Here is a 25,679-nt window from a genome sequence, read left to right on the forward strand (position 1 = left end):
CTGAGCCATTTGTAAATAGGGTGCGTACGTTATGGCCCTTTACTCCTTAAAGCTTCACAGAGTGTTTCCAAAGAAATACATATTGTCTTATATATTCATAGTATAGCTATCAAACTTGGAAAGCTTATTGTTGATACAATAACTTTTTATCTAATCTACAGTCCAGATCCCAATTTTGTAAATTGTCTCAATAATGTCCTTACTGGTATTTCTTTTTTTTCCTCCAGCACAGAATCCAATCCAAGATCATGCTTTGCATACAGTTGTTACATTTTTTTAGTCTCCTTTAATCTTTCATGACAATGATATTTTTAAAGAACACAGGTCAGGTATTTTGTACAATGCACCTCGATCTGGGTTTGTCTGATGTTTCCTCATGAATAAATTCAAGTTATGCACCCCTGGCCAGAACAATACAAAAGTGATAGTGTGTCCCTCTCCTATCAGAAGAGGCATGTGATGTCGGTCTGTCCCTTGTTGCTGATGTTAATTTTTTAACAGCTTTATTGAGATAGAATTCACATACCATACAATTCACCCGTTTAACAATTCAGTGGCTTTTGGTTTATTCACAGAGTTGCACAACTATCCCCACAACCAATTTTAGAACATTTAGAACAGTTTCACCTCCCCCAAAAGAAACCCCATACACATTAGCAGTCACCCACCTCCACTCCTAACCTCCCCCTCCCCACGCTCTACTATCTGTCTCTATGGATTTGCCCATTGTGGACATTTCCTATCAATGGAGTCATACCATGTGCGGTCTTTTGTGGCTGGCTCCTTCCACCTAGCATAACTAAGGTTCAGGTGAGGTTAACTGACCCAGTCAAGATGCTGTCTGGTTTCTCCACTCCCTGATTTTCCCCCCCTGGCAAGTTATGAGCATTCTGAGGGCAGACACTTTGAGATCACACAAATAAATATCCTGCTCCTCATCAAACTTTCCCCATTAGATTTTGGGGCTGGCTGGTTAGCTCACTTGGTTAGAGCATGGTGTGGGTCACACCATAGGTCAAGGTCCCCAGCTGCCAAAAAAAACCTCCCCAAAACAAACAAACAAAAAAAACTTTCCCCACTAGATTTGGGTTGAGTGGTTATTGCCCAAATCAATCTTCATTAAGAAGTTTACTAAGATCGATCACTTCTGCCACTCCCCTGACACTTGTCAGTCATTAGCTACGCAATTCGAAAGGATACGGGGTAATTATGGACGGTGATCCTGCTTTTCTCAGTAACATCATAACTGCTCCATTGAGTCCCCCACACAGCATGCCATCTGTCCCCAGCCGTGGGGTAGCTAACAGCTCTCATCTGCTCCATGTCCCTCTTAAATGATCAGGGAACCAAGGGCTCCTCAGAGACACATGTGCTGGGGTGTGGGGACACCTCTCCCACCTCTCCCACCCTGCGTGGGGCCCTGAGAACTCTACCCCTTACTTCCCTCTGAGCTAGGAAGGCTGAGAAGTGACATGAAGGCCTGTGTTCCTTGGGTTAAAGGGACAAGGACCTGCTCCAGGTTCCACCTTTCCAGCTGGTAGTTAGTATGCTTATGTATCTTCACTGCAACAAATACCTACTGTAACAGCACTAGGTGCTATGGGAGATAGAAGATCAAATATAGCCCCTACCCTCAAGGAGATGATTCACATAAGAGGATTAAGAAAACAACGAAAGATCCAGAATTTCAGGCACAGTGAGAAAAATGTCCTAAGTGACCCGACCATTCTGAATCAGGAGGACCCCACCTCGCTGGAGTCGTCAAGAAAGGCTATCAGATGAGGGCATTGGAGATGGGCTTTGAAGCCTGGGTAGGAGTTAGGCAGTCATGGTGCAAGAGGGTGATCTAGACAGGGGGTGCACCAGGGGCAACATTGCTCCTAAATAAATTGAGGGAAAGAGAAAGTGAAACTCACTACAGCCTCGTAGGTCCAGTGTGGAAGACGAGCTTAGTTCAATGGGCAGTAGGGAGCTACTGAAGGCTGCAGAGCATCACAGTATCAGGCAATGACCAGAGCCGAGACATGAGCAGAGACGCATTTAATCTGCTATCATAGAAATTCTATTGGAATGGTAACGGAATGCCACAGCCATAGCCGGATGCGACCCAGGAAGACCAGTGCAGCTCCCCCAACTGGAGCCAGAGCCCCCCTGTCCCAGAGGGACTGGCTCCCTCTACCATGGACATGCCCCACGTTTCAACTTGTGCCACTGGTGCCAGGCTATTCCATTTTCATTGAGAAAGTTTTCTGCTGGGTGAGATGCTTCTTTTTAAAGGAAAACAGAAAATAAAACGTGACAACCTCCCCAACAGTGTCGCATGGACTCCAGGCTGCTTGCTTCCTGCCAGAAAGTTGGACCGTTTTCTTTGTTGAGGTTTCAGGACAGGTCCTTTTCCATAAACGCCAAATTATTCTTGGCCTCAGGGTCAAATTTCTCAGCCAACAAAAACCAAAGCTAATTAGTGCTCAGCTCAGTAGGGACGCCCATGGCCCCCACTCATTCCAAGTTCAAGGACAGCCCTGGTCTCATGTCATTTTACTCCTTTCAAGAAAAGCAACTTCTTTGATGTAATTTAAGATCTTTCATAAAACAAATGCATAATTAATCCCCGTGCTCTGCCTTTTGAGTAGGAAAATATCGTCCCCTTACCATCACCTCCACTTTCCCATAGAAACGTCATTCCTAGTTAACGTGGCTTTGAGAAAATGTACTCAGCCCAGGCCAATGAGATGCAGCACCTGGTTGTCACTGGGAAGTTCCCACACTGCAGGTACAACTGCCGCCCCACCTTGCTGCAGGTGACGTGACTTGAAGGCTCTAAACCACCAAGTGCGTGTCTCGAGCATGGATAAACGCTGGGATGTTCAAACACAGACCTAGGAACAATCCTCTGATTTTTATAGCAACATAACTACAGGTGAAGTTGTACACATACAGCATAACTACAGGTGAAGGTGTACACATACAGCACACACACACACACACTCATTCACCACTTACATGTCCCCACAGCCTTTTACCAAACTGTAAAGTTAGCCTCAGAGGCACATCCCTCGCCCAGGCCCAGGGTTTGGAAGCAGAGCGGAGACACCCTCCACTTGGTGTGTTAAACCAGGCTCTAGAGAACGTGGGCTCTTCACCTCACCCCAGCATGTCAGGTGCGTGGGGTTTGGTCGGGTGCCCAGCAGGAGTGCCCAGGTCTCAGCTCCCAGGATGCTGGGAGAGCTGGAAGCGCTCATTGGCCACCCTCAGGTGTCACTCTGAGAAATACTCCATGAGTGATCTTGAGAACAAAGGGCATGTTGCTACTAATTGTGCATTGATTCTGTATCCTGAAACTTGACTGTATTCACTTATTAATTCTAACAGTTTTTTGGTGGAGTCTGTAGGGGGGTCTATATATGAGATCATGTCATCTGCAAACAGTGATGATTTCACTTTTTCCTTTCCTATCTGGGTGCCTTTTATTTCTCTCTCTTGCCTAATTATTACAGCAGGGATTTCCAATACCACGTTGCATGGAAGTGGTAAGATTGGGCATCCTTGTCCTGTTCCAGATCTTAAAGGAAAGGTTTTCAGTTTTTCACTATTGAGTATAAACTTAGCTGTGAGCTTCTTATACGTGACCTTAATTGTGATGAGATAAATTGCTTCTACACCTAATTTGGTGAGAGTTTTTATCACGCAAGGTTGTCGAATTTCATCAAATGCTTTTTCTACATCTAATGAGGTGATCCTATAGTTTTTGTCATTCGTTCTGTTAGTCAATATGATGTATCACATTTATTGATTTACATATATTGAACCGTCCTTGCGTCCCAGGGATAAATTCTACTTGATCGTGGTGGAGGATCCATTTAGTGTGTTGCTGAATTTGGTTTGGGAGTATCTTGTTGAGATATTTCACATCTGTGTTCATCAAGGACATGGGTCTGTAATTTTCTTCTCTTGGACCTGTCATATGGCTTTTATCAAAAAGACAAAAGATAACAACTGTTAGCCAGGTTGTGGAGAAAAGGAAATCCTGGTGCACTGTTGGTGGAATGTAAATTAGTACAGCATGATCGAAAACAGTATGGAGGTTCCTCAAAATACTAAAAATAGAATCACCATATGATCCAGCAATCCCATTTCTGGGTATTTATCCAAAAGATTTAAAATGAGTTTGTTGAAGAGGTGTCTGCACCCCCATGGTCACTGCAGCACTATTCACAACAGTAAAGTTATGGAATCAAACTTAGTGTCCATTAACAGATGAACGGATAAAGAAAATATGGTATGTATATATATATATATATACACAATAGTATATTCTTCAGCCTCAAAAAGAAGGAAATTCTGTCATTTGCAACAATGTGGATGGAATTGGAGAACATTATGCTAAGTGAAATAAGCCAGGCACAGAAAGACAAGTACTGCGTCTTGTTACTTATATATAGAATCTAAAACAATCCAACTCACAAAAGCAGAGAGTAGAATATGGTTACAGAGGCTGGGGAGTTGGGGGAACGGAGAGGTGACGGTCACAATGCACAACATCTCGGAGAGGAGGAATATGATTTTTTTTTTTTAGTTCTATTGCACAGCATGGCGAATATAGTTAATAACAGAGTGTTGTACATTTCAAAATTGCTAAGAGAATAACTTTTGAATGTTCTCACCATAAAAAGTGTTAAATATTTGAGGTGATGGATATGTTCACTAGCTTGTTTTAATTATTCCACATTGTATTAATAAATTATAACATCACTTTGTACCCCATAAATTTATATAATTATACATTGTCCATTTACAATAAAGATGGGGGGATTTTGCTAATGTGAATTGATAACAATAACTCTTTCTAACCATGGCGTGATCTATGGTTAGAGCATAATAACTTCGTGAGGTAGCCAAGCAGGGATTATTATTTCCATTTTACGGGTAGAGAGACTGAGGGTCAGAGGGACTGAGTGACCTGTTCAAGGTTCCATGCTACAGAGGAACCAGCTCTGTTTACAATAGCTAAAAGTTGGAACTGACCTCAATTTCTATTGACAGACGACTGGATAAGGAAAATATGGTATATGTACACAATGGAATACTACTCTGCCATAAAAAAACGAATGAAATTCTGCCATTTGCAGCAACAGGGATGAACTCAGAGAAAATTATGTAAAGTGAAATAAGCCAGGCACAGAAAGAGAAACATGTATGTCCTCACTTATAAGTGGGAGCTTAAAAAAATAAACAAATAAAAAAAAGAAAGACACAACAATCACAATAACTCCCTGAACTTTCAAAAGGAGAAAACAAAACTGAGGTCACCAGAGGAGGGGAAGGGGGGGGTGTGGTTAGCAAGAAATTGGTGAAGGACCACAAAAAGCAAATAGATTGTGTAATGATAAATACAGTAATCCTGGTTTGAACATCGCATATTGCCCACAGGTGTTGATATTCAACGCTGTACCCTACAGATATCTACAATCAACTATATTTAATTAAAAAAAAAAAGGAACCAGAATTAGGTCTGAAGCCTCCAGACTTCAACTTCCCCTCCCCTGCGGTGATGTTTTGTGGCATCATGAATCTGACGTCGAGCCAGAAATGCTATTTAGTTTGGTGCCCCCCCAGGTCATTCTGTGCAACCTGTTGCTCCTTTCCCAAGTCACCAAGTCTGCCAGGAAAGCATTCCCTCCCAGCTGCAGACTGGATTAGATGGGCCCCAGCAGCCCCCCTCTCTCTTGCATGAAAGCACACGCCCTGTCTGCATGAGACTGGAAGCTCCTTGAGGGCAGGGACCACATCATGTTTGACTTTGTGGCCCAGCTCCGAGCACAAGCCTAGCACAGAGTAGGAACACAAGGCACATCTGGAGAGTGAAAAGCTGCTGTAGGCACTCAGAAGTCAGCTCTCCCCTGCTTAGCACACTGTCTGTGCTTTATTATAACACAAACTTTCTCTGCATCATCTGCTAACTGGCCACATCCACTCCTGGCAGCAGCTAAGTCCTTGCCACATCTCAGAAGAAATGTGGATGCTGTTTACACATCCGTTTGAAATTACACTTGAAGTGTCCAACTGAGATGTGCTGTAAGTGTAAAATACACACAGGATTTTCAAAACTTAGTACACCAAAAAAGGAATATAGACTATCTCGTTAATAATTTTTATAATGATATGTTAAAAAGACAATGCTTTACACATATTGAGTTAAATAAATATATTATTAAGGTTAATTTCACCTATTCCTTTTTTTGCTTTTATAATACAGGTACTGGAAAATTTTAAATCCCATATGTGATTCATATTTCTCTTGGAAAATTCTGGTCTAGGGCTTTACAGATCATAACAAGGACTTAAGCTTTTACTCTGAGTGACATGGGAACCATTAGAGGGTTTTGAGCTCAAAAGTGACATGTTCTGATTCACTCGTGTTTTAAAATGATCACTCTGGTTGCCACGTCGAGGGCAGACTGCAAGGGGCATCGGTGAAGGACATTTAAGAAGCTACTGCAACAATTCAGGAGAAGATGGAAGTCTTGGACTAGAGAGTGGCAAGAGGTGGTCAGACACTGAATAGATTTTAAAAGCAGAGACAAGAGTGTTTCCTGACAGATTGAACGTGGGGTGTGAGAAAAGGAGGAATAGAGGATGAGTCCCAGTTTGGGGCCTAAGCAACAAGAAGAATGCCATTTACTGAGAGGGGGAAAGATGAGAGAGAAGGTCTGGGGAAGAAGACCAGGAGTTTGGTTTGGGTTAAGGTAAGTCTGGGGTGTTTTGGCTTCCAAGTGTAGAAGTTGAGAAGGCAATTAGATCAAGACTCTGGAATTCAGGGCAGAAGTCTGAGCTGGGGATCTGAATTCGGGATGCAAAGGATCCCAAATTACAAGGATGCAAAGGATCTCAAATTCAGAGGATGCAAAGGATCCCAAATTCAGAGGATGCAAAGGATCCCAAATTCAGAGGATGCAAAGGATCCCAAATTCAGAGGATGCAAAGGATCTCAAATTCAGAGGATGCAAAGGATCCCAAATTCAGAGGATGCAAAGGATCCCAAATTCAGAGGATGCAATTTAAAGCCTGAGACTGGGAGAGATCACGAAGGGAGTGAGCGTAGGTGGAAAAGAGAAGATCAAGCTCAAGACGGTCAAGTGCCCTGGGGAACTCCCAAGTTTAGAGGTTGCCTGGAAGAGCAAAGGGAGCAAGGATCTGTGGGATATAAGAAAAGCCAGGGGAGTGTGGTGTTCCAGAAGCCACGTGAAGAAAGGGTTTCAAGGAGGGAGTGAGCAGCTGCGTCCAATGTTGCTGAGGTCCAGGAGGACGGACAGAGGGAATTGGCCACTGGATTTAGCAACCTGGAGGAGACCCGTGACCCCAACAAGTGCAATTTAGGTGAATGATGGAAGCAAAAACATGATTCGAGTGCCTTCATGAGAAAATGAGAGAGAAGGGATTGGAGACAGCAAATACAGGCAACTCTTGAAGAGAATTTTGCAAAGGGGAGCAAAGAAATGGCCAGAGGGGGGTATAGGATCAGGAGAGGCTATTTTTAAATGATGGGAGACAGTTTCAGCACGTACGGATGCTGCTGGGAAAAGCCAGTAGACAGAGAAAAATTGATGATGCCAGAAAGAGTGGGAATTCTTCTGATATTTTTCCGATCTCCAAAGAATCTGCTTATACTGCTGTTTTCTGTTTTCTCAACTCTGCACATCATTTTTTGACTTGCTGCTGTGATATGTAAAAATAAGCTTGCTCATATCACTGTCAACTCCTTTCTACTCTTGTTCCAACACTGAGCCAGCATATTACTACTGTCCCAACATACATATCCCACTGCCCCAACATCTCACTCTCTCGGTTTATCTATGGGTCATCCTTTATTTCTTAGTCTATCAGCCATAGCTAGCATGTCTTGATTCCCTGCTCTATGTGATGAGGTTATTCACACCTCCACCCTACCCTCTAAGTTTTAGTCAACTTTGGTACGTAATGTTTGGACAGTAACAATGCTAATAACAACAAAATCTCTGCAACTCAGGCTTATTTCTCACTCCCGTGATGTTCCATGTCCTGCTTCTGATGTGCTCTTTATTTCGGGAACCAGGTTGAAAAGCAGCCTCCTTCTGAGATCTGCCATCCATAAGAGAGGGAAAATATCAATGGCAGAACCTCACACTACCTCTGACAGTGTCTGGCATGGCATATGTCACCTCCACTCACACTTAATTGGCCAAAGCAAGCCATGTGGCCAAGGCCATTATGGGTATGGGAGGAAGTATCCTTCCACAAGAGGCAGGCAAGTCATGTGGCAGCAGGAAGGGAAGTGCTACCCTCTTTCAGGGAGGACAGTGAACAGCTGGGAATAATAATTTAATCTATCACAATTCCATTTCTCTCTCTTCTATTCTCCAACTTCTGCAAGCTGTGTTTTGCATTGTATATCAAGAAGGAAAATCTTTATGTGCTCCTGGATTGCTATTCTTAAGTAGTCTTCAGTGCTGTGTTGTTGCTTTGAGAAGCTGAAAATCACTAAGCAGCATTTGCATTCTTATGACTAAGCAAATAGCCCTCAGTGCAGAACCAGAGGGCCCATATTGTGCACCACGGTTCCAATGACACAGACCTTAGGTACTTGCAAGAGCCTTTCTTACATTCCACTGCTTGCTCAAAATCAAGCCACATTTTGGATTGCTTCATATTTGGGCTTTGCCTTTCACAAAAATGTTTTGTTTTTCCTGCAGTTTCTGATCCACCTTTCTTTTTTCCTGTTGATAGAAGAAACACATGCCTAATACACCATATCCCTAAAAGTCTCCAACTTCTTTCTCTCTCCATTTACTGTTTAATCTTTCTATTCTTCTTTTTGAGGACTGCTGACCTTCTGATCTAATTGGGCAGTTGCTTCATCTTTTGATCTTAATACTTGGCTTTTTATTTTTACAGCAGTTACTAATTGCCTTCCGTTTTTCTTGCTTGCTTTCTGTTTTTTATTATAATATGATTTCTTTTTTTTTTTTTTTTTTTTGCAGTATCCCAAGAATACTCTCTACTGTGGAATGTCCCCTTCTCATGCTATCCTCAGAGATCCCTTTCCTGGAGCCCTGCATCCTCTCACCCTAATGAAAACTGGCTGCTCTCAGCACTGCTGAACAATTTCATCCTGGGGCTGCTTTTCATGTCTGCCCTGAATAAGATCCATTGTTTCCTGGATTTCATACCTTCTTTCTCAGTTCATTCCTTTATTTTGTTGAAATATAGCGAGTAACTTTCTTAAAAAGTCAATTAGGGTGTAGACTTCCTTGGTCCTTGCATCTTCAGGCCTACCTCATTTATATATAAAATGAAGGCATTGGACCAAATGACCTCTAGTGCCTATTCTGGGAGTATAATTCTAGTCAATATGTATTCATTTATAACATATTATTTCAAGGAGAAATTTAAAACAGTTGCTGCTCTCAAAGAATTTACTATCTCTTTAGATAGACAAAGAATAAACTCTCAAAACAGTAACAAAAAAGTCAACAATGCAAAGATGCCACAAGGTTGGGCAGGATTAATCATCAGTTTGATCATTGAGCCTACAGGAAAGAGAGAGAGAAAAAAAGCTGAGCCAGCCTGTGGTGCTCTTACTGGGGAAGTAAGACTTTCATAGTGTCAAAAAGTAGGCAGTGTATTAGGGATAAATTAAATGTAAATTAATGACCAATATTAGTCTGATGGAGTGGTTAATGCTCAGTCCCTTCCCTTCCACTGTCCCTTCCACTGTCCCTGTCACTACCTGAGACATCAATGTTTTCATTTCACCAAATCAAGATATATCGAGATAAATATAATTTTTAAATATGAAAGTTTTTTTTTTTTTTTTTTTACTTTTTTTTTAAAGATGACCAGTAAGGAGATCTTAACCCTTGGCTTGGTGTTGTCAGCACCACACTCACCCAGTGAGCTAACCGGCCATCCCTATATGGGATCCGAACCCGTGGCCTTGGTGTTATCAGCACCACACTCTCCTGAGTGAGCCACAGGCCAGCCCCAAATATGAAAGTTTAATTATACCCCTAACCAATGGACAAAGTCTCCAGCCATTTGGGTACATGCCAATTAACTTTCATTACTTGTACAAATAATTGGGAATATACTTATAAAATGCCCTACTTGTTGGAACATAAGGTACTGACAGTGGCCTTTATTAGTAGAATTTCCCTGAATAGGACTGGAGGGTGACTCTCTCTACCACCATGCACTTTTTAAAATTGTTTTTCTTTGTTTCAGTGGGGAGTCAGAGTGATCATAAACCATTTCTCCTTCCCATATACTCCTCAGGAGAGGAAACAGCTCTCTTATGGTGTATGTGCTATCCTGATGGCACTGTTGCTTGAATGGAGAAAGCACTGGAGAATATCAAGGTCCTGCAGACTGGATGGACCTGAAATACCTAAATCAGAGGAAAAAGTAAGCCTCCACTGAGCCCAATGTCTGTCCTCTCACCCAATTTGCAAACAAGGAGAAGACTTACAGGGAAGGAAGTTTCCAGAAAAAAGAAGGGATCTTTGAGACAGTGGTCTGAGCAGTTTCCAGAGAGCGGGAGGGTAGTGATGATGGCAGGTGCTTGGGGACACCTGATTGATTTTCTCAGCAAAGTCTAACCTAACATTACACCCTCTGGGAGGCTTTCTCTGAACCTCTCCTCTCCCACCCCTCAGGAAAAATTAACTGCTGCAAAAACACTCTGTTTCTGCTGCCATCATAGCACGAATCAAACTCAAACAAAGTTCACATCAATTTCCCTCGACAGTCTATGACATCTTGACTGATTTATTCATCATTATATCCCCAGGGCCTGGCATGTGGTGGGTGCCTATGTTGGTCAAATAAATGAGTGAATGAATTGAAAGAAGCTGCATTTCATCCAAGGGCAGAACCAGACATGAATATTCAGAAGCTTCAGATAAGCCAGGAGGACTTGGAGAAGTGGATCTGGGCCAAGGGGAGGATTGCCAAAAGCTGGGGCCATTCAAACCACTCCTAGGATGGGGGGTGTAGGGGGCAAACACCCACTGGGTTTGCCTGGGCTGCTTTGTCATCCAGGACTCCACTGCAGGAGCAGAGTTCAATAAGCACTCAGAAGAAGCCTTTGCTTCTGAGTGGTGCCAGAGGACAGTGCCTCCCTGCTGCAGTGACCCCCACCCAGAGATGGGACCAGTGCTCAGCTCTGCAGAAGAGTGGAGAGCAAGACAACCACCATCCCCAGAGAGCTTCCCACGTGCCAGACCCAAGGCTTTATGCAATCACATTCCATCCGCTCTGCAACCTGGAGAGGTAGACAGCATGTCCCTGACTTAGAGATGAGAAACAGTACCAAGTGTCAGGAATCCCCAATCTGAGCGAAGCAGGGGCGTGTGCACCCAGTAAACTGTACAATAACAACCAACACAAAATGGGGAAAAAATGCCCGAATTAGGTCACTGAAAATTCAGAAGTCTGTACACCCACGGCTCACCTGTTTCCTTACTTTGTAGTTTGTTTATTTTCCCTGTATTTTCTCCTGGTTTCTTAGAAAGGTCTCTTACCAGAATCCCATAGAATTCCGATCTGCAAAGGGAGCTGGGAAGGGGGACCCTGGGGGGATGGAGGGGAAGGGTCAGCAGAATGGATGCTGCTTTGGCTAAGCGTGGGAAAGACACCTGGCCAGGTGAGCCCAGGAGCAGCAGGGGTGCGCAGCTGCCACCTCCTGGGGCCGCTGTCCCGCAGGGGTGGTTCCCTCACCCAGCAGCGATGCAGGGCAGCCCCTCCCACCTGGCACCAGTGCATTTGTTTCCTCAAAAGACCATAGGGTGGCATTTACTTCACCACGTTTTAAAAAATGGAATCGAGATGCATTCTGTTCGTGGTCCTCACATCCTGCAGAGAGAGGGACAGGCGGTCTCTCTTTACTCCAGCAGGTGGGAATTTCTGACACAACTAAATTCACAGCAGCTCGCAGCCTCGCAGTGTCTACATGTGCAAGGACAGCGGGCCAGATGACACCAACCAGGGAGGCTGGCGCTGGAGGCACCCCCGAAGGGTGTGCCCAGCTAAAGACCCCCCAACCTCCTGCTTAGACAGATTGGCCGCTCTGGCCACCGCAGCCCCGGGGGTGCAGAAAGACAGTCAGCGCCAAGGGGCGAGCGAGAGCGTCCTGCGTGGGTGGGTGTGGCCCTGGCTGTCGCCACCGCAGAGGCCCCTGCTAAGCTGGCGTAGACCGAGGCCGTGAGAAAGGCCACAATAAAGCGGAAAACCACTTCCAGCTGGCCTCTGCTCTTGGGAACCTGGAGCCATAAGCTGGCCACTGGCTCGTTGAGAGGCGCAGGCTTCCTCCTGGAGAGGGCACAGGGGTCCCCGCCCGCCCAGCCCCGCAGGGGAGGGGTGGCACCTCTCAGCACCAGAGGACAGCGGTGCCAAGAAGGCGAGTGGGGTGCGGGGAGGGGCGTCGGGCAGAGATTGGGGGGTAGGGCTAGACGAGGGAGGGTCAGGAAAAGTCTTTCCCTACCTCTGCTCACCTCTCCGCCCCATCCTGGGGCCTCTGTTTTAAAATTGGGGACAAGATGCCCCTCCAGGCAGCCAGAGTCCGACGCAGAAGTGCATTGGCTCTTCACTTTCTCAGGAACGGAAGGGATCAGGGGGACTTAGGGGTCACCTCTGGCCAGATGCTGTCCAAACCCACAAGCATCCAAACTAATAAAATCATCCCCGTCCCCTCGGCGCCCTGCGGGGACCCGGGAAGGAGACGGAGGACACCCTGGCTAAGGAGCTGTCGCCCCCACACGGTCCGCACCCCGCGGGCGCACGGGGAGTGCAGGGTGTCCCCTAAGCCCGCCTTGGACCCCTTTCCCCAGCTCACCCGGCTTCTCGGACGCCCAGGAGCTCGGTCACGGCCACCGCGGCCCCAGCCCCACGTCCCCGGGCGAGCAGGGCTCGGGGAAGGGCGCGCGCGACGGAGAGAAGCAGCAGGATTCGGGGCGCCTGGACGGGAGCTGTCCCGGGGAGCCGTCTCGGCCGCCACCCGCACGCCCCACCATCCCCCGCAAAGTTTCCGGCTCCTCGGGGACCGGCCACCTCGCCAGCGGGTCCCAGACCTGGGCGCGGCACGTCCCCTCCGGGGCGCGCACCCCACGCACTTCTGCCACCTGCCAGGGCACCCCGGGGGCGCAGCGCTGGCCGCCCGAGGGTCTCCTGCCGCGCCCACCATCCCTCCCCCCCCCCCACGCCACCGCGGTGCCCGGGTGACAAGGGTCGCGGTCGCTGCGCCTTACCCAGTCCCGGCACGAAGGTGTTGAGAAAGAGGCAGATGACGGCCACCGGGAAGGGCATGTAGGGGATGGCGGCGCGCAGGGGACCCTTCTTCTCGCGGACCTGCACCACCACCCCGCTGGACGAGGACGCCCCCCGAGGGTCCGCCGCCGCCACCGCTGCCGCCGCCGCCGTCTCGGCGTCTTTGTGCGAAGGCTCCATGGCGGGGCGCGCTCTCCGGGAGCCGGGCGGCCGCTGCCGGGGCTGGCGCCCAGCGCGCGGGGACAGGCGACAGCCGGCTCCGGGCTCCGGGCTCCGGGCTCCGAGCGCGGCGCGGCGCGGCTGGCGGAGAGTGTCGCCCTCCTGCGTCCCCACGCGCCCGGCCTCTGCCGCGCGCTCAGCTGCGCTCCCACTCCCCGGCGGAGGGGCGGGCAGGGCAGCGTGACACTCGGCGACAGCGCTCCGACGCCCCTCCCCGCCGGGCCCCTTCCCCGCCTCCTGTCCGACCCCCCGCCCCCCACCAAACACACACACACGCGCGCGCGCGCGCACACACACACACACACACACACAACCCCGTCACTCCTGAGGAATGGAAATCGGGGCGCAGGGAAGAAAGCAGGAAAGGGAGGCAAGGGCGCAGGGTGTCCGGGGACTGGGAGGGAGGGACACCCCGAGCCCTCTCCAGACAGGTGAACGGGGACACCTGTCCCGCACACCGCCACCTGGGCGTGTGCGCTCGGCCGGCACCGTCAGGGAAACCTCGAGGTCGCGTCCCTTAATCTGGAGGGTGCATTCAACCCTCGGGGAGACGGGGGACAGGGGACGCCTGATTTAAACCAATTTGTTTCGAGTCACGGAGAAAAAACAATCCTGGGATCGATAGCAGAGCTGGAGCAGGAGACACAGCTTTTCCAACACCAGGCCAGGTCTCTGCAAGAATGGTTGAAATGGAGCAATTAATTCCCTACACACAGACACACACACACACAGACACACAGACACACACACACACAGACACACAGACACACACACACACAGACACACACACACACACACACACACACACACACACACACACACACACACACACGCTCACACGCTCACATGGACGAATAAAGGGACACGCCTGCTGCAAGAAAGGGCAGATGCTGTGCAGCCTGAGCTGCACCGGGGAGAACCTGGGCCTGTTCTGGGCTCGACGTGGTGGTTAAAGAGCCAGTGAGCGCACAGCGCCCTCTGGTGTTGATGCGGCAGTGGTAGGAGCCAGAGGATTGGCCCTGTCGGAACCCGCCGCTTGAGGCCCCAAATTGAATTAGATTTTTTTTTAAATTGAATTAGATTTTCTGAATAATGCCCCCTTCCCCTCTGCACCTGGGAAAAGTAAATGAATGAAAGTATCCGCCTCTTACGTTTGGGAGGATTCAAGGTTTTGGAATTATCCAGATATTCAGCGAATCGTCTGAATAATTGCAAAGGTACAAATCTACTTCCTTACCAGTAATCCTCTTTCTCCAGAAACAATAGTGATTGACCCTAAAACAGCCCAGGGGCTCAGAAGAAGGATACTACAAGAACGTGACTTGTTTTATGCATATCTGAATAAGATCGTTTAAAAAGCAAATCTCTGTTCAGCCACGTGTTACCTGTATGATTTAGAAGAACTTGTTTAGCCATTTCTGGGCTTGAGTTACAGTGTTTGTAAAACCAAGCAAGGTTTCAATTTAATACACATTTTTTGAAAGCCCGCTATGACTCAGGGCCTGGGGAGAGAGACAGGAGTAAAATCCAGCCCCTGCCTTCAAGAATCTAATAGATGAACTGGGGAATACTGACAATGACAATGGTAGAATCACAGAGATGGTGACAAATGTTATAGCTGTGGTATGCTGAAGGTGACAGCATGACAACATGAGCCTGTCTGTGAAACAGCTAGCGTGGGGTAGGCAGCAGGGGCGGGGGTCTCCCAAAGAAGGTGACACTCAGTGAAACTGGAGCAATAACTAGACTTAACTGCTTACAAGAGATTTGTTTCATTTTAAACAAACACTTATCTAACCACCCTCTGCCAGGCACCATTCTAAACATTTTAACTTGTTTTTTTTTTTTTTTTTTTTTTTTGTCGTTTTTTCGTGACCGGCACTCAGCCAGTGAGTGCACGGGTCAGTCCTATATAGGATCCGAACCCGTGGCGGGAGCGTCGCCGCGCTGCCAGCGCAGCACTCTACCAAGTGCGCCACAGGCTCGGCCCAACATTTTAACTTGTTTAATGTTTACCATAACTCTATGAAGTACAATGTATTATTACCCCATTTTACAGCTGGGGAAATCGAAGCACAGACAGGTTAAGTAACCTGCACAAAGTCGCCTACTATTAAGTGGTGGAGCTGGGATTCCAATGCAGGCAACCTGGCTCCAGAATCCACCTGTAGAACCATTATTTTATACAGAGACCTAGAAAATAACCCATATTATTTTAATACTCTTTTGCAGAGCACCTGGACTGTTTCAGGGCCACTCAATCATTTTTGCTTCTGGAGGAAAATAATTTCAAGGAAGAAAGTAGATTTACCTCCTCCAGTTTTCCAGGTGATTTGCTGAATGTCTGGACGTCGGGAAGACATCCAGGCAGAGAAACAGCATGCACAAAGGCATGGGAGCCTAAGAAAATAGGGAACATTCCAGAAACTGCAGTAAGGCTGGGACTAGGGCTCATGTGGTAGAGGCAGGAGATGGATCTGGTGAGGTGGGCTGGAAACTGGCACTGAAAGTCAAAAGAATTTGGACTTCCTTTGGTGAATTTGGTGACAATGCAGAATCACTGAAACATTTTAACCAGGAGTGTGACATGAGTGTTCCGGTTACTGTGACCGTGTAACAAATTACCCCCAGATTTAGCAGCTTTAACACAACCATTTTATTATGATCACAAATCCCGTGGTCAGGAGATTGAACAGAGCACAGCTGAGATGACTCTTCTGGTGTCTAGAACCTCAGCTGAGCAGATTCAAATGGCTGGCGGCTGCAACAGCTGGAGTTAGAAGATCTGCTTCTAAAAGGATTCCCAGGCCTGGTCTCTGAACTAGGACAACTTGAAAGCTGGCTCAACTGGGACAGTTCACCAGAGCACCTACACGTGGCCTCTCCATGTGACTTGGACTTTTCACAATACGGTGGCTGGGTTCTGAAAAGGGGCTTCCTGAGAGGAGGCCTCCTGAGGATGAGCATTGCAGGACTGGGGGAAGCTGCATGGACTTTTCTGCCCTAACCTTGGAAGTTGCACAGTGTCATTTCTGTAGGTTCTATTGCTCGAAGCAGTCACAAGCCTGCCTAGATTTAAATGAAGGACACCCCACTTCTCAAGGGAAGAGCATCAGAGAATCTGGGCTTTAAAACCACCATTGTGAGATATGTTTGTCAGGAAGACCATTCGGTCAGTGGTGTGGAGGACGGGTTAGGGGGTATAAAATTGAGTCACATGCCCCTATGGAGTCTGGGTGGGCAGAAGACTCTTCCTAACCTACAAGGACTGAGAAAGGGGGAAGGATGGTTCCTAAATGAAAACTGGGTATCATGAGTATTAGACAAGAGGAAATGTTGAGCTTAAGGGGTCTGAGGACATCCAAGGGGTGGCGAGGTGGGCACTTGTTGATTAAATGGCCAGCACAGATAAGCGTACAGACAGAAGTTAGATATTTAGTGAAACTGAGGCTCAGTGAAGCAATTTGGGATACAGATTTGGGAGCCAGGAGTATATGAGGGTACTTCAAAATGTTTGTGGAAAAATTAAAGGTAATATGAACCTTTCCATGAACTTTTTGAAGACCCTGCTTGCAAATGGTAGTTAAAGCCTTGTGTGCAGCTGTGGACTAGGAAGAGTATAGGGCCAGGGAGAGTCACTAGAGGGTACTGTAACTAAGCAGAGAGGAAGAGGAAGGCAAAGTAGGTTTAAATGGAGAAACACTAAGAGCGTTTCATAGAAGTCAAAAGAGGAAGATTCTAAGAGGGATGTGGTCCGCAGTGTCGAATGCCACAGAAGGATCAAGTGAAACCCCGAAAGTGTCCATTGGATGTGGCAATTAGGAGGTTCAGCTCTCTAGGGTCCCAGCTCGAAAGTCTCAACCCCTGTGTCCATTTGCAAAGAATGTGTCCATTTCATCAAAGATGTTGAATTTGTTGGCATAAGATTTCTACTATCCTCTTATTACCTATTTAACATCTGTCAGATCTGTAATGATGCCTCCTCTTTCTTTCCTGACATTGTGCGTTCATACTTTCCTTTTTTCTTGATCACTCTTGCAAGGGATTACACAGTGTCGGTTTGACATTGTGACTGCAGCTGGTGTTTGTAGGAGATCTAAGCTATTTCGGTTAAGAGGAGGCATCCAAATAAAACTTAGAATTTTAAATAATCTCGAAAGATTTAGACACAAACACAACAGGAGAAACAGATCAAACGTTTGCTTATATCAGCCTAATAATACATCTAGGCCAGGCATTGGGTCATGAAGATAAAAATTTACTTACTTATTTATTTGTTGACCTTGTTCTGTCATCAGCTGAATAAAGAACACCAGCTTTGGAGCTCCATTTAGCTGAAAAAACAAATTGGCCAAAGTCAGCTTCCAAACTGCATGAAGAATTTGAATTTGAATCTAACTGGATGGCTCCTTTTTGGCAAAGACTGGTATTGTGGCATTGTCAGTGGAAAGACAGACTTTGTTTGAAGCTCTGTGTCTTTGAAAAAGTGTCTTAACCTCTCTGAGCCTCAGTCTTCAAGATTGTATATAATACCTGTCCCATTTGTGTATGTGTGAGGGTCAAGTGAGATAATATGGATTGCTCAGTAAATAAACGGTAACTGAGTCAGAAGTTTTTTCATCCCAAGTGATGGAAATCCAACTCAAATTTAGCTTATGGGGAAAAAAAGAAATTTATGGATGTGATGGCTTTTTGATGTATCAGCTTGGCTAGGCTGAATTACGGGCCTGAGAATTCCCTTTCTAGTTTGTTTGCATTTAGGATGGGTTAAAGGGAATATTCTTTAATATCTAATATGCCATGAGGCAGGTATGACCCTTGAAAGAGGTTGAATAAGCTTGTGCTCTCCCATTACACCATGTGGCCTCCACAGTCATTTGTCATGTGCTACTCATTCTGCTTCCTAAATATCTCTCCAGCCTGGTGTCCTCAGCTTCTCCCACACCCCTGCTATTCAGGCCCTTCCCATCTTTTGCCTGGAATTTTGCATGATCTCTTCTCACTAGGCTTTCTGGCCTCTAACCTCTACCTTTACAATCTATTCCCTGCATTGTCATGAGAGTTTCTTTCTAAAAACTTTTACGACTTGTTGCTTCTATGGAGTGGGGCAGAAGTTTCTCCAAGGGGATAGGAAAACATGCCAGGTGGTCAAGCATTACACTTCACAACAGGAGGGGGAAATTCTGCAGTACTGTGTTTGGGAGAGGCCTCATGTAAGTGTATTCGGGTAGTTATTACTGGGACCACAGTCTAAGAAGTTTCAAAAAAACCTTACCATTTATCAATCACATACCTCATGTCTGGTGTTTTGCCTACACTACTTTATCGAATTCTCAAAATAATTTTTTCAGGCAGGCAATTCTGGTTTCATTTTACAGATAAGTACACTAAGGCTCAGAGAGGTTTAGGAAGGTACCTAAGGTCACACAGCTAGTGAATATTGGAGTTACAGAGTCCCCACTGCTGTATCACCCCTGGTCTTTCTGGCTCCAAATCTCCTAATCACAAACAAGTGCACCCCGAAGAACATGTTCATGGCACTTGGGGACACATTAGAGGATGGGTGCTGGCTGGACCTGGAAAAGAAAGGTGGAGAAAGACCTTCTAATAGTGAAGAACACAGTGCAGAAGTTGGTGAATGGCCTGTGATTTCACAGCCAACTCTTTTCTACCTCTTTCTTTGCTATTTGTTTCTGAGCTACTCAATTCTACTTAGCACTTCCGCTGGATAGAGGGAGGTGAGGAAGGGCTGGGAGAGGGGACAGCAGTGGTTAGAAAAACAAATTAAGTTACCTAAGGCCAGATAACTAGTTTAGCTATGAGTAAAGGGGCAGAGTTACTGAAGTGACTGTCACTGGGAGATGGGAACCAGTGGGGTCTGGTCCCAGCTCTGCTGTAGGCTATGTGGTCTTAGGGGTGGCTCTCATCCCTGCATGCCCTTGTCACCTGCAGGATGCGGGGTTCAGGTCAGATGCTTGGTCCTTCCCCAGATCTTCAATGGGTCTATGAGAAATGAAAATAGGTAACTGTTCAATGTTCCTATATGATGTTCATTGCAGTCTCATTTCCAAGAACAAAATATTGGGGGGAAGTTTAACTCAAATTTTGGGGGTTTTGGGGTTTTTTTTGTTTTTCTTTCTTTCTTTCTTTCTTTTTTTAGTAAAAATGATTATAAACTTCCTGGGGCTGGCACTTGGAAGGGGGAATGATTGCAAATGGACACAAGGGATTTGGGGGATGACGGGAGTGTTCTGCGATTGGATTGTGCTGGTGGTTGTACCAGCCTGTACATTTATTAAAAACTCTTGGATCCTACGTAAATTACACCTCAGTAAAACAGTTAAAAATAATTATAAATATGGGGAAAAAATATACTTCAAATCACAGTGGTGCATGCAGATAACTCACTTTGTGGAAGGTGTTCTGGGGAGGTGGTGACGAGCCATGCTCCAGGGTTTTACAGAGCCACTAAATTAGCCCCGTGAGGAGAGGGGCGTGCATACAGATTGCCGTATCCCATGAGAGCATGTGGTTAAATGGCATTGCAGAGAGAGAAACTGGAATCAGGAGGAGGGGACTTAGGAGGGCTTGAGGAGATGCCAATAGAGATGAGGATTGAGGTAGAATCTGGGAGAGGCTAAAGACAGAAAAAGAAATGCTGTGCCGCTCATGCCTACCTCCCTGGGAATTAGGAAAGGGAGGTGGGGACAGAGACTGGAGGTAAGGTGGCACCTCTTTCTAGGCACCTAGTGACAAGTTGGTCCAGGAGCAGCCCAGGGTGACCACAGGGAGGACAAGCTGCTTGCTACCATGGTCATTTGCCCATGTGGTTACATGGAATGGCCAAGGCTGGGCTCAAGAACAGGGCAGTTTGTAGTCCCTGGCAAGAAAGTGGCAAAACCAGGATTCAGACTCCAGAAGCATGATGCCAGCACTTGGCCCCCAACCACAACTTAGGTTGACCGCCTTGCTGAAAAGGAAATCGAGACCCAGAGAGGCTGAGTGAGCCACCCAAGGTCACGCAGCAGAAAGTGGCAGGGCTGGGATTCAAACCAGGGTCTTCTCGTGCCAAGACTGAGGCTGATCCCACAAGTCCTGCCTTTCTGGTGCCAAGGAGGGCCTGAGGACTCGGCTCGTCCTGCTTTCATCCTGCCGGGAGTCTGACTGCCTGGAGAGGGACCGAGGCACAGAGGGAGGCAGGGGCAAGGACATTCTTTTATGTAGTCATACGGTTGGGGAGGGGACAAGTAGGCTCTTCTCAATCTGGCTCTCTGCAAAGGGGAGCCTTGACACTCCCCTAAACACTCCTTTTGGGATGCTTGTTATCCATCCTAGCAGTAAATGGCTTGACGAGAGGCCTGCTCAGAGTCCACAAAGGCTGCCAGCTGTGCAGGACCAAGGACAGAGCACTTTGCCACGTGCACCCAAGGGCAAGAGGACCAAGCTCTCAACTCCTCCTTTGCAGCCTGCCTTTCTCTCATGATTTGCGTTGAGTCCTCCTTCTTTCACATAATGTGACAAGGCGCATTGAGTACATACTAGAAGCAATGTGCAATCATGCTCAGTATCCAAATTTATCCCCGAGCTGGCGAGGGTCCCAAGCCAGGTGTGTGTGCATCCCACGCAATGCTTGACGCTCTCCCAAGGGATCTTGAGTGGTAAACCAGGGACAGTGTGGAGAGGAAGGAGGGGGACTCTATGTGTCCTGGGCATTATTACCCCTGCTTATTAAGGAGGGAACCTGGGCAAGGAAGGTCCTACAACAGGTGGAAACCTCCTTACCTCCGCAAGTGCTGTGACTTACACTCCTGGTCAGCCATCCCCAGGGCACACCCTGGACCCTGCCTTTATTTCCTCTTCCAAAATCTTTACTTCCGATGCTCCACTCTCTGAGCACAGCCTCCACAATATGTCTTCTTAGCCATACCTGTGGGAGAAGTATCACACGGCCTGTCGATGGGCCCATGTTCCAGCCTCAGGTGGCTTTTGGTGCCATCCAGCCACTGCATGGACTGATTCCCCTCAACAACTGTCCAAATCATCACCACTTATTTCAAGCCCCTCACCTCTCCATTGCCCCCTCTATCACCTACTTTACTGAGCAAATTGCACTGGGTCAGGTGCTCCATGCACTTGCCACGTGGTTTTATAGAGATTTATTTACATATTTTGTTTCCCCAACTCGACCGTGCCCTTCTTTGGGGTCAGGGCCTGTCTCTTACCCGTCTTTCCTGCCACCTCCTACTGCTTAAGAAGTGTTGCTGAGTAAGTAAGACAGATCTGAGTGGCCAAGGCTAGGCATTCTTGCATCAGCCAAGGCTAAGGGCAGAGGCTGGCTCCAGGAGGCGACCCACATGCTAGTTCCTGTGCACCAGCAGGAGCTCACGAGTGGCCTCCTGCCATCTTCAGGCTGCTCAGCTGGCACTTAAGATCCGTAATCACTGCATTCTAAAGACCTGTGTTGGGAGATGAAATGCAAAGTCTGAGTCCATTCGGTCATTTACAATGAGGTTTCCATGGGGACCATGGCCAAGGCCTGATGGGTGCAGCCATGCCTCACGGGGCCGGGAGGAGTCCCAGCTGTGTGTATAAGAAGGGTGCCCTTAGCTCTCCTGCACCAAGCAGGTGTACATAGGTTTCCAAGTTTCTTCTCTCCACTTTGCACACTGAACAGCAGTCAAGGCCGTGAACTTCCCCACAGAGTTGAGCACTTAGGAAAGGGGGCAGTAGAGTCCTAAGCCTGAAGCGCCACTATCCAAACTCACCTGACCTGGGTGGAGCAGGGGTCTTTCAGCCTCTTTCTTCTGGGAGGTGGGGTCTCAGGCAGTTGTGTAAACACAATTTTTTGCATGTTTCTCATCTCTGCGAGGCAACTGGGCTTTGTGGCCAAGAACATGCTCTTCTGGGTCTCAGTTTCCTCATTTGGACAATGAAAGTGTCCAATATTAGGAAGTTCTAAGTCTGCCACATGTCTGCATCCGACAGCTCCCACCCCCTTCTCTCCAGGCCCCGCTCCTCCCTTTCTTTGTCCCTCCAATTCCTCACCTACCTCCCCAGCTCCTTTTCTCCAGCCCTGTCCTGTGTCCTCCCCACCCCACCCCCATACCCCTTCCATGCCCCCACCTGGCTCCTGGTGGCCCAGACCTTCCAGCTCTGCCCACCGACCTCTTGGTCTGTCTGGAACAAGCTCCTGGGAGTCTCCTCGTCTCTCTCAGGCCTTTGGACTCTGCCCCGGGCCATCCTTGAATGAAGTTGGGGGTAAGAGAATTGAACAGCCCAGGCATGGCCACCAACCAGATTATGGAGCAGAAGTCTCCCGTTCTGTCTGGCTGATTCTAGAACACTTCGCTGCTCTTTTTCCACTGTTACTATCCCATTTTACAGCTGAGGAAAATAAGGCACAGAAAAACTAAGCAATTTCCCCAAAGTCATGAGCTAGTGATTGGCAGCGCTGGGATTCAAGCTGGGGCAGTCTGATTCCAGAATCGATGCTGTCAACCACTACAGTATTTTGCTTCGAGTAAAGAAAGAAAAAAAAAAGCCTAAGCAGAGAAGCTCCTTTGTCTGCTGCCTCCCCAAGTTTAAGTCCCTTTTCCTCCCTTCCTCTGTCCACCTCTGGGCAGTTCGGTTCCACCTTTCCCTCCTTAAGACTCTGCAGTTTGGTGAAAAACCCAGACTTCCCAGAATTGGCTCCCTTGAAGGGCGTTCGATGTCCACAAATGCCAGACTCAATGGCTTTGCCCTACCCTCGTCATGCCCCTGAAGACAGTGTCGCGTTCTCAGCACCCAACATCACAGAGGATCGTTTGCTGGACTCTGGGAAGATGCCCAAGTGCTTTCTGGAGTGTGTTTGCTACTATCCCATCCCAAAGGCGTCCCGTTCTTGTCTGCTTGTGGTTTCCAGCAGGACATTTCCTCTGGTGGCCTAAACCCTGGGAAACCCTGCTCTGGGTGTGGGGACACCTCCCACTGCCCACCAAGGCTCACAGCAAGGCCTGTTGTTCCCCAGTGCATCATTACAATGTGCTGCTTTTGCTCTTTCCGCGATCTTAGAGTCATTTCAAGCTCAACTTTTTCTTCTTCTTTTTTTATTTTTTTTTTAACATCTTGGGATATATTTACTCAGGACAAAGTGGTTTCTTTCTGTCCTTATCTCTTGCTTGATTCTTTTATGTGTTAGTTGTCAAAATAATGAATTAGTTCATTAGCATCCTTGACTGATAGCCAGTTCATTTCTTTTTCTTTTTCTTTTTTTTTTAACTATCACTACAGACTCATAGATTTAAATATATTTGACCTGTTTCCACTTAATGCCATTATTATCTTTACCGATACCCACATCTCTGGCCATGGGAGCCTCTCTGCCCTGGCTCCTGAGTCCTTTTACCTGACCCTAGATGTCTTTGATTTCTTCCTAGCTAAGCTGCTCCAGAATGTATCATTTTCAGGGGCCTCTTCCACCAGTGATGGTGGAGAGGGTTTAATTAAATTTTTTAAAACGGTTCCTTACAACATCCCTTTCCCATGGAAGGGAGAAGGGACAGGAAGGTGGAAGGTGAAATCTTTTTTGTGTTTCAGGCTGATTCAGGAGATTTGAGCTGCATTCCTTTGGGGTTGAGGAGGGGACAGGGCTGAGCTGGGAGGGACCCAGAAGGGGATGAGAAGGGGTTTCCCCAAGAAAAGTGAAGAGCTGAGTTTGAGGGTTTTTGAGAGTGGCAGAGAGCAAGCCATGCTCACCTGCAGAGTCTGAGAGCTGTCACACCTCTGCTGGGGTGGCCCGCAGATGCAGAGGCCACTCACAGTGAGCCAAGGACTTGGGCTCCTCAAGGGGGATCTCCGTTCCCAGGCTCCACTGGGCAGAGACAAACCTGCCCCTGGAACACACCAGCCTGGGCAGCAGGCAACTGAGAAATGACCTCATGATGGAAGGCTGGGGATCCTTCCTGGTTTTCTGTGAATTCTGCTCTCCCATCTCACGCAGCCCTTTGGAGGCTGCTGAATTTGACACCCAAGAAAGTAGGACTCAGAGCAGATTTAATATAGTTTTAAAAAAGTCTTGAGGCAGTTCTCACATCTTAGGACAGTTGTCTGTGGCTGGGTCCCCAATTTTGAGACACACTCTTTCACTTAGGATGTTTTGTTCCTTAGTCCTAAGTCTCTGGGGGAATAGAAGGTTGCTCATCACCCAGATGTGGAGAAAAGGAAGGAGAGAAGCTATTCTTTAGAAACCTTCATAAATGCCAGCAACTATGACTCCCCTCTGAGCCCTACTGTCCCAAGAACTCCAATCTCGACCCTGCTTCCACCTCCAGCCCGCTCTCCACCCCCGCATCTGTCACACACCACTGAGCTATGGCCACTTGGGACCACGGGCAGACTGAGGAATATGCCATGTGCTCTCTCACCTCTGGGCCTTGGCACTTGTAGGTGTATCAGGTAGGATTAGGGTCAGCTCGGGCCGGCCCGTGGCTCACTCGGGAGAGTGTGGTGCTGGTAATACCAAGGCCATGGGTTCGGATCCCATATAGGGATGGCCGGTTAGCTCACTTGGGAGAGTGTGGTGCTGACAACACCAAGTCAAGGGTTAAGATCCCCTTACCGGTCATCTTAAAAAAAAAAAAAAAAAGGATTAGGGTCAGCTGCATATTACAATTAAAAAAATAGTTTAAATATGACATTCTGGGAGAGCGTAGTGCTGGGAACATCAAGGTCACAGGTTCAGATCCTCATAGGGGCCAGCTGCCATAAATAAATAAATGAATAAATAAACACAACATTTATTTCTTTGACAGGTGAAGAAAGCTGAAAGGGGGGTTCTCCAGGGCTAGTATAGCAGCGCCACAGTTGTCAGCACCCGAGCTCCTTTTAACTTTCTCTTCCACCACTCTTCATAGATAGCATTTGTCCTTAAGGTTGCTTTATGGTACAAAATGGCTGCTGGCACTCCAGCCATAAGGTCTGCATTCCAGGCAGGAAAGTGGAGGAACTAGGCTATATCTTGTAGTTGAGACAGAACCCCCCCTGGAAACCTTACACACTTGGCTTCTTCTAGATGCTTCCTCAGCCTCAGACCTCCCCGTTATCATACCATATCACACTTGCTCTGTCTGTCTCTTCTTTGAAGACTGAGCTGCTGGGAGGTAGAAACTGTAGGTGCTCAA

General features: G+C 47.4%; 1 protein-coding gene across 2 annotated transcripts in view; it reads right to left on the reverse strand.

Annotated features, from left to right (window-relative positions):
• STUM (stum, mechanosensory transduction mediator homolog) overlaps positions 1 to 13,479 on the reverse strand; it is a 51,122-nt gene extending 37,643 nt beyond the window's left edge. For both annotated transcript variants that reach the window (XM_063082684.1, XM_063082683.1), the window contains exon 1: positions 13,281 to 13,479. In XM_063082684.1, coding sequence (XP_062938754.1) covers positions 13,281 to 13,479 — 199 coding nt within the window. The remainder of the gene's footprint in view (positions 1 to 13,280) is intronic.
• Positions 13,480 to 25,679: the final 12,200 nt, after the last annotated feature.

This window comes from Cynocephalus volans, chromosome 18, assembly GCF_027409185.1.
Source record: "Cynocephalus volans isolate mCynVol1 chromosome 18, mCynVol1.pri, whole genome shotgun sequence".
NCBI classification, from domain to species: Eukaryota; Metazoa; Chordata; class Mammalia; order Dermoptera; family Cynocephalidae; genus Cynocephalus; species Cynocephalus volans.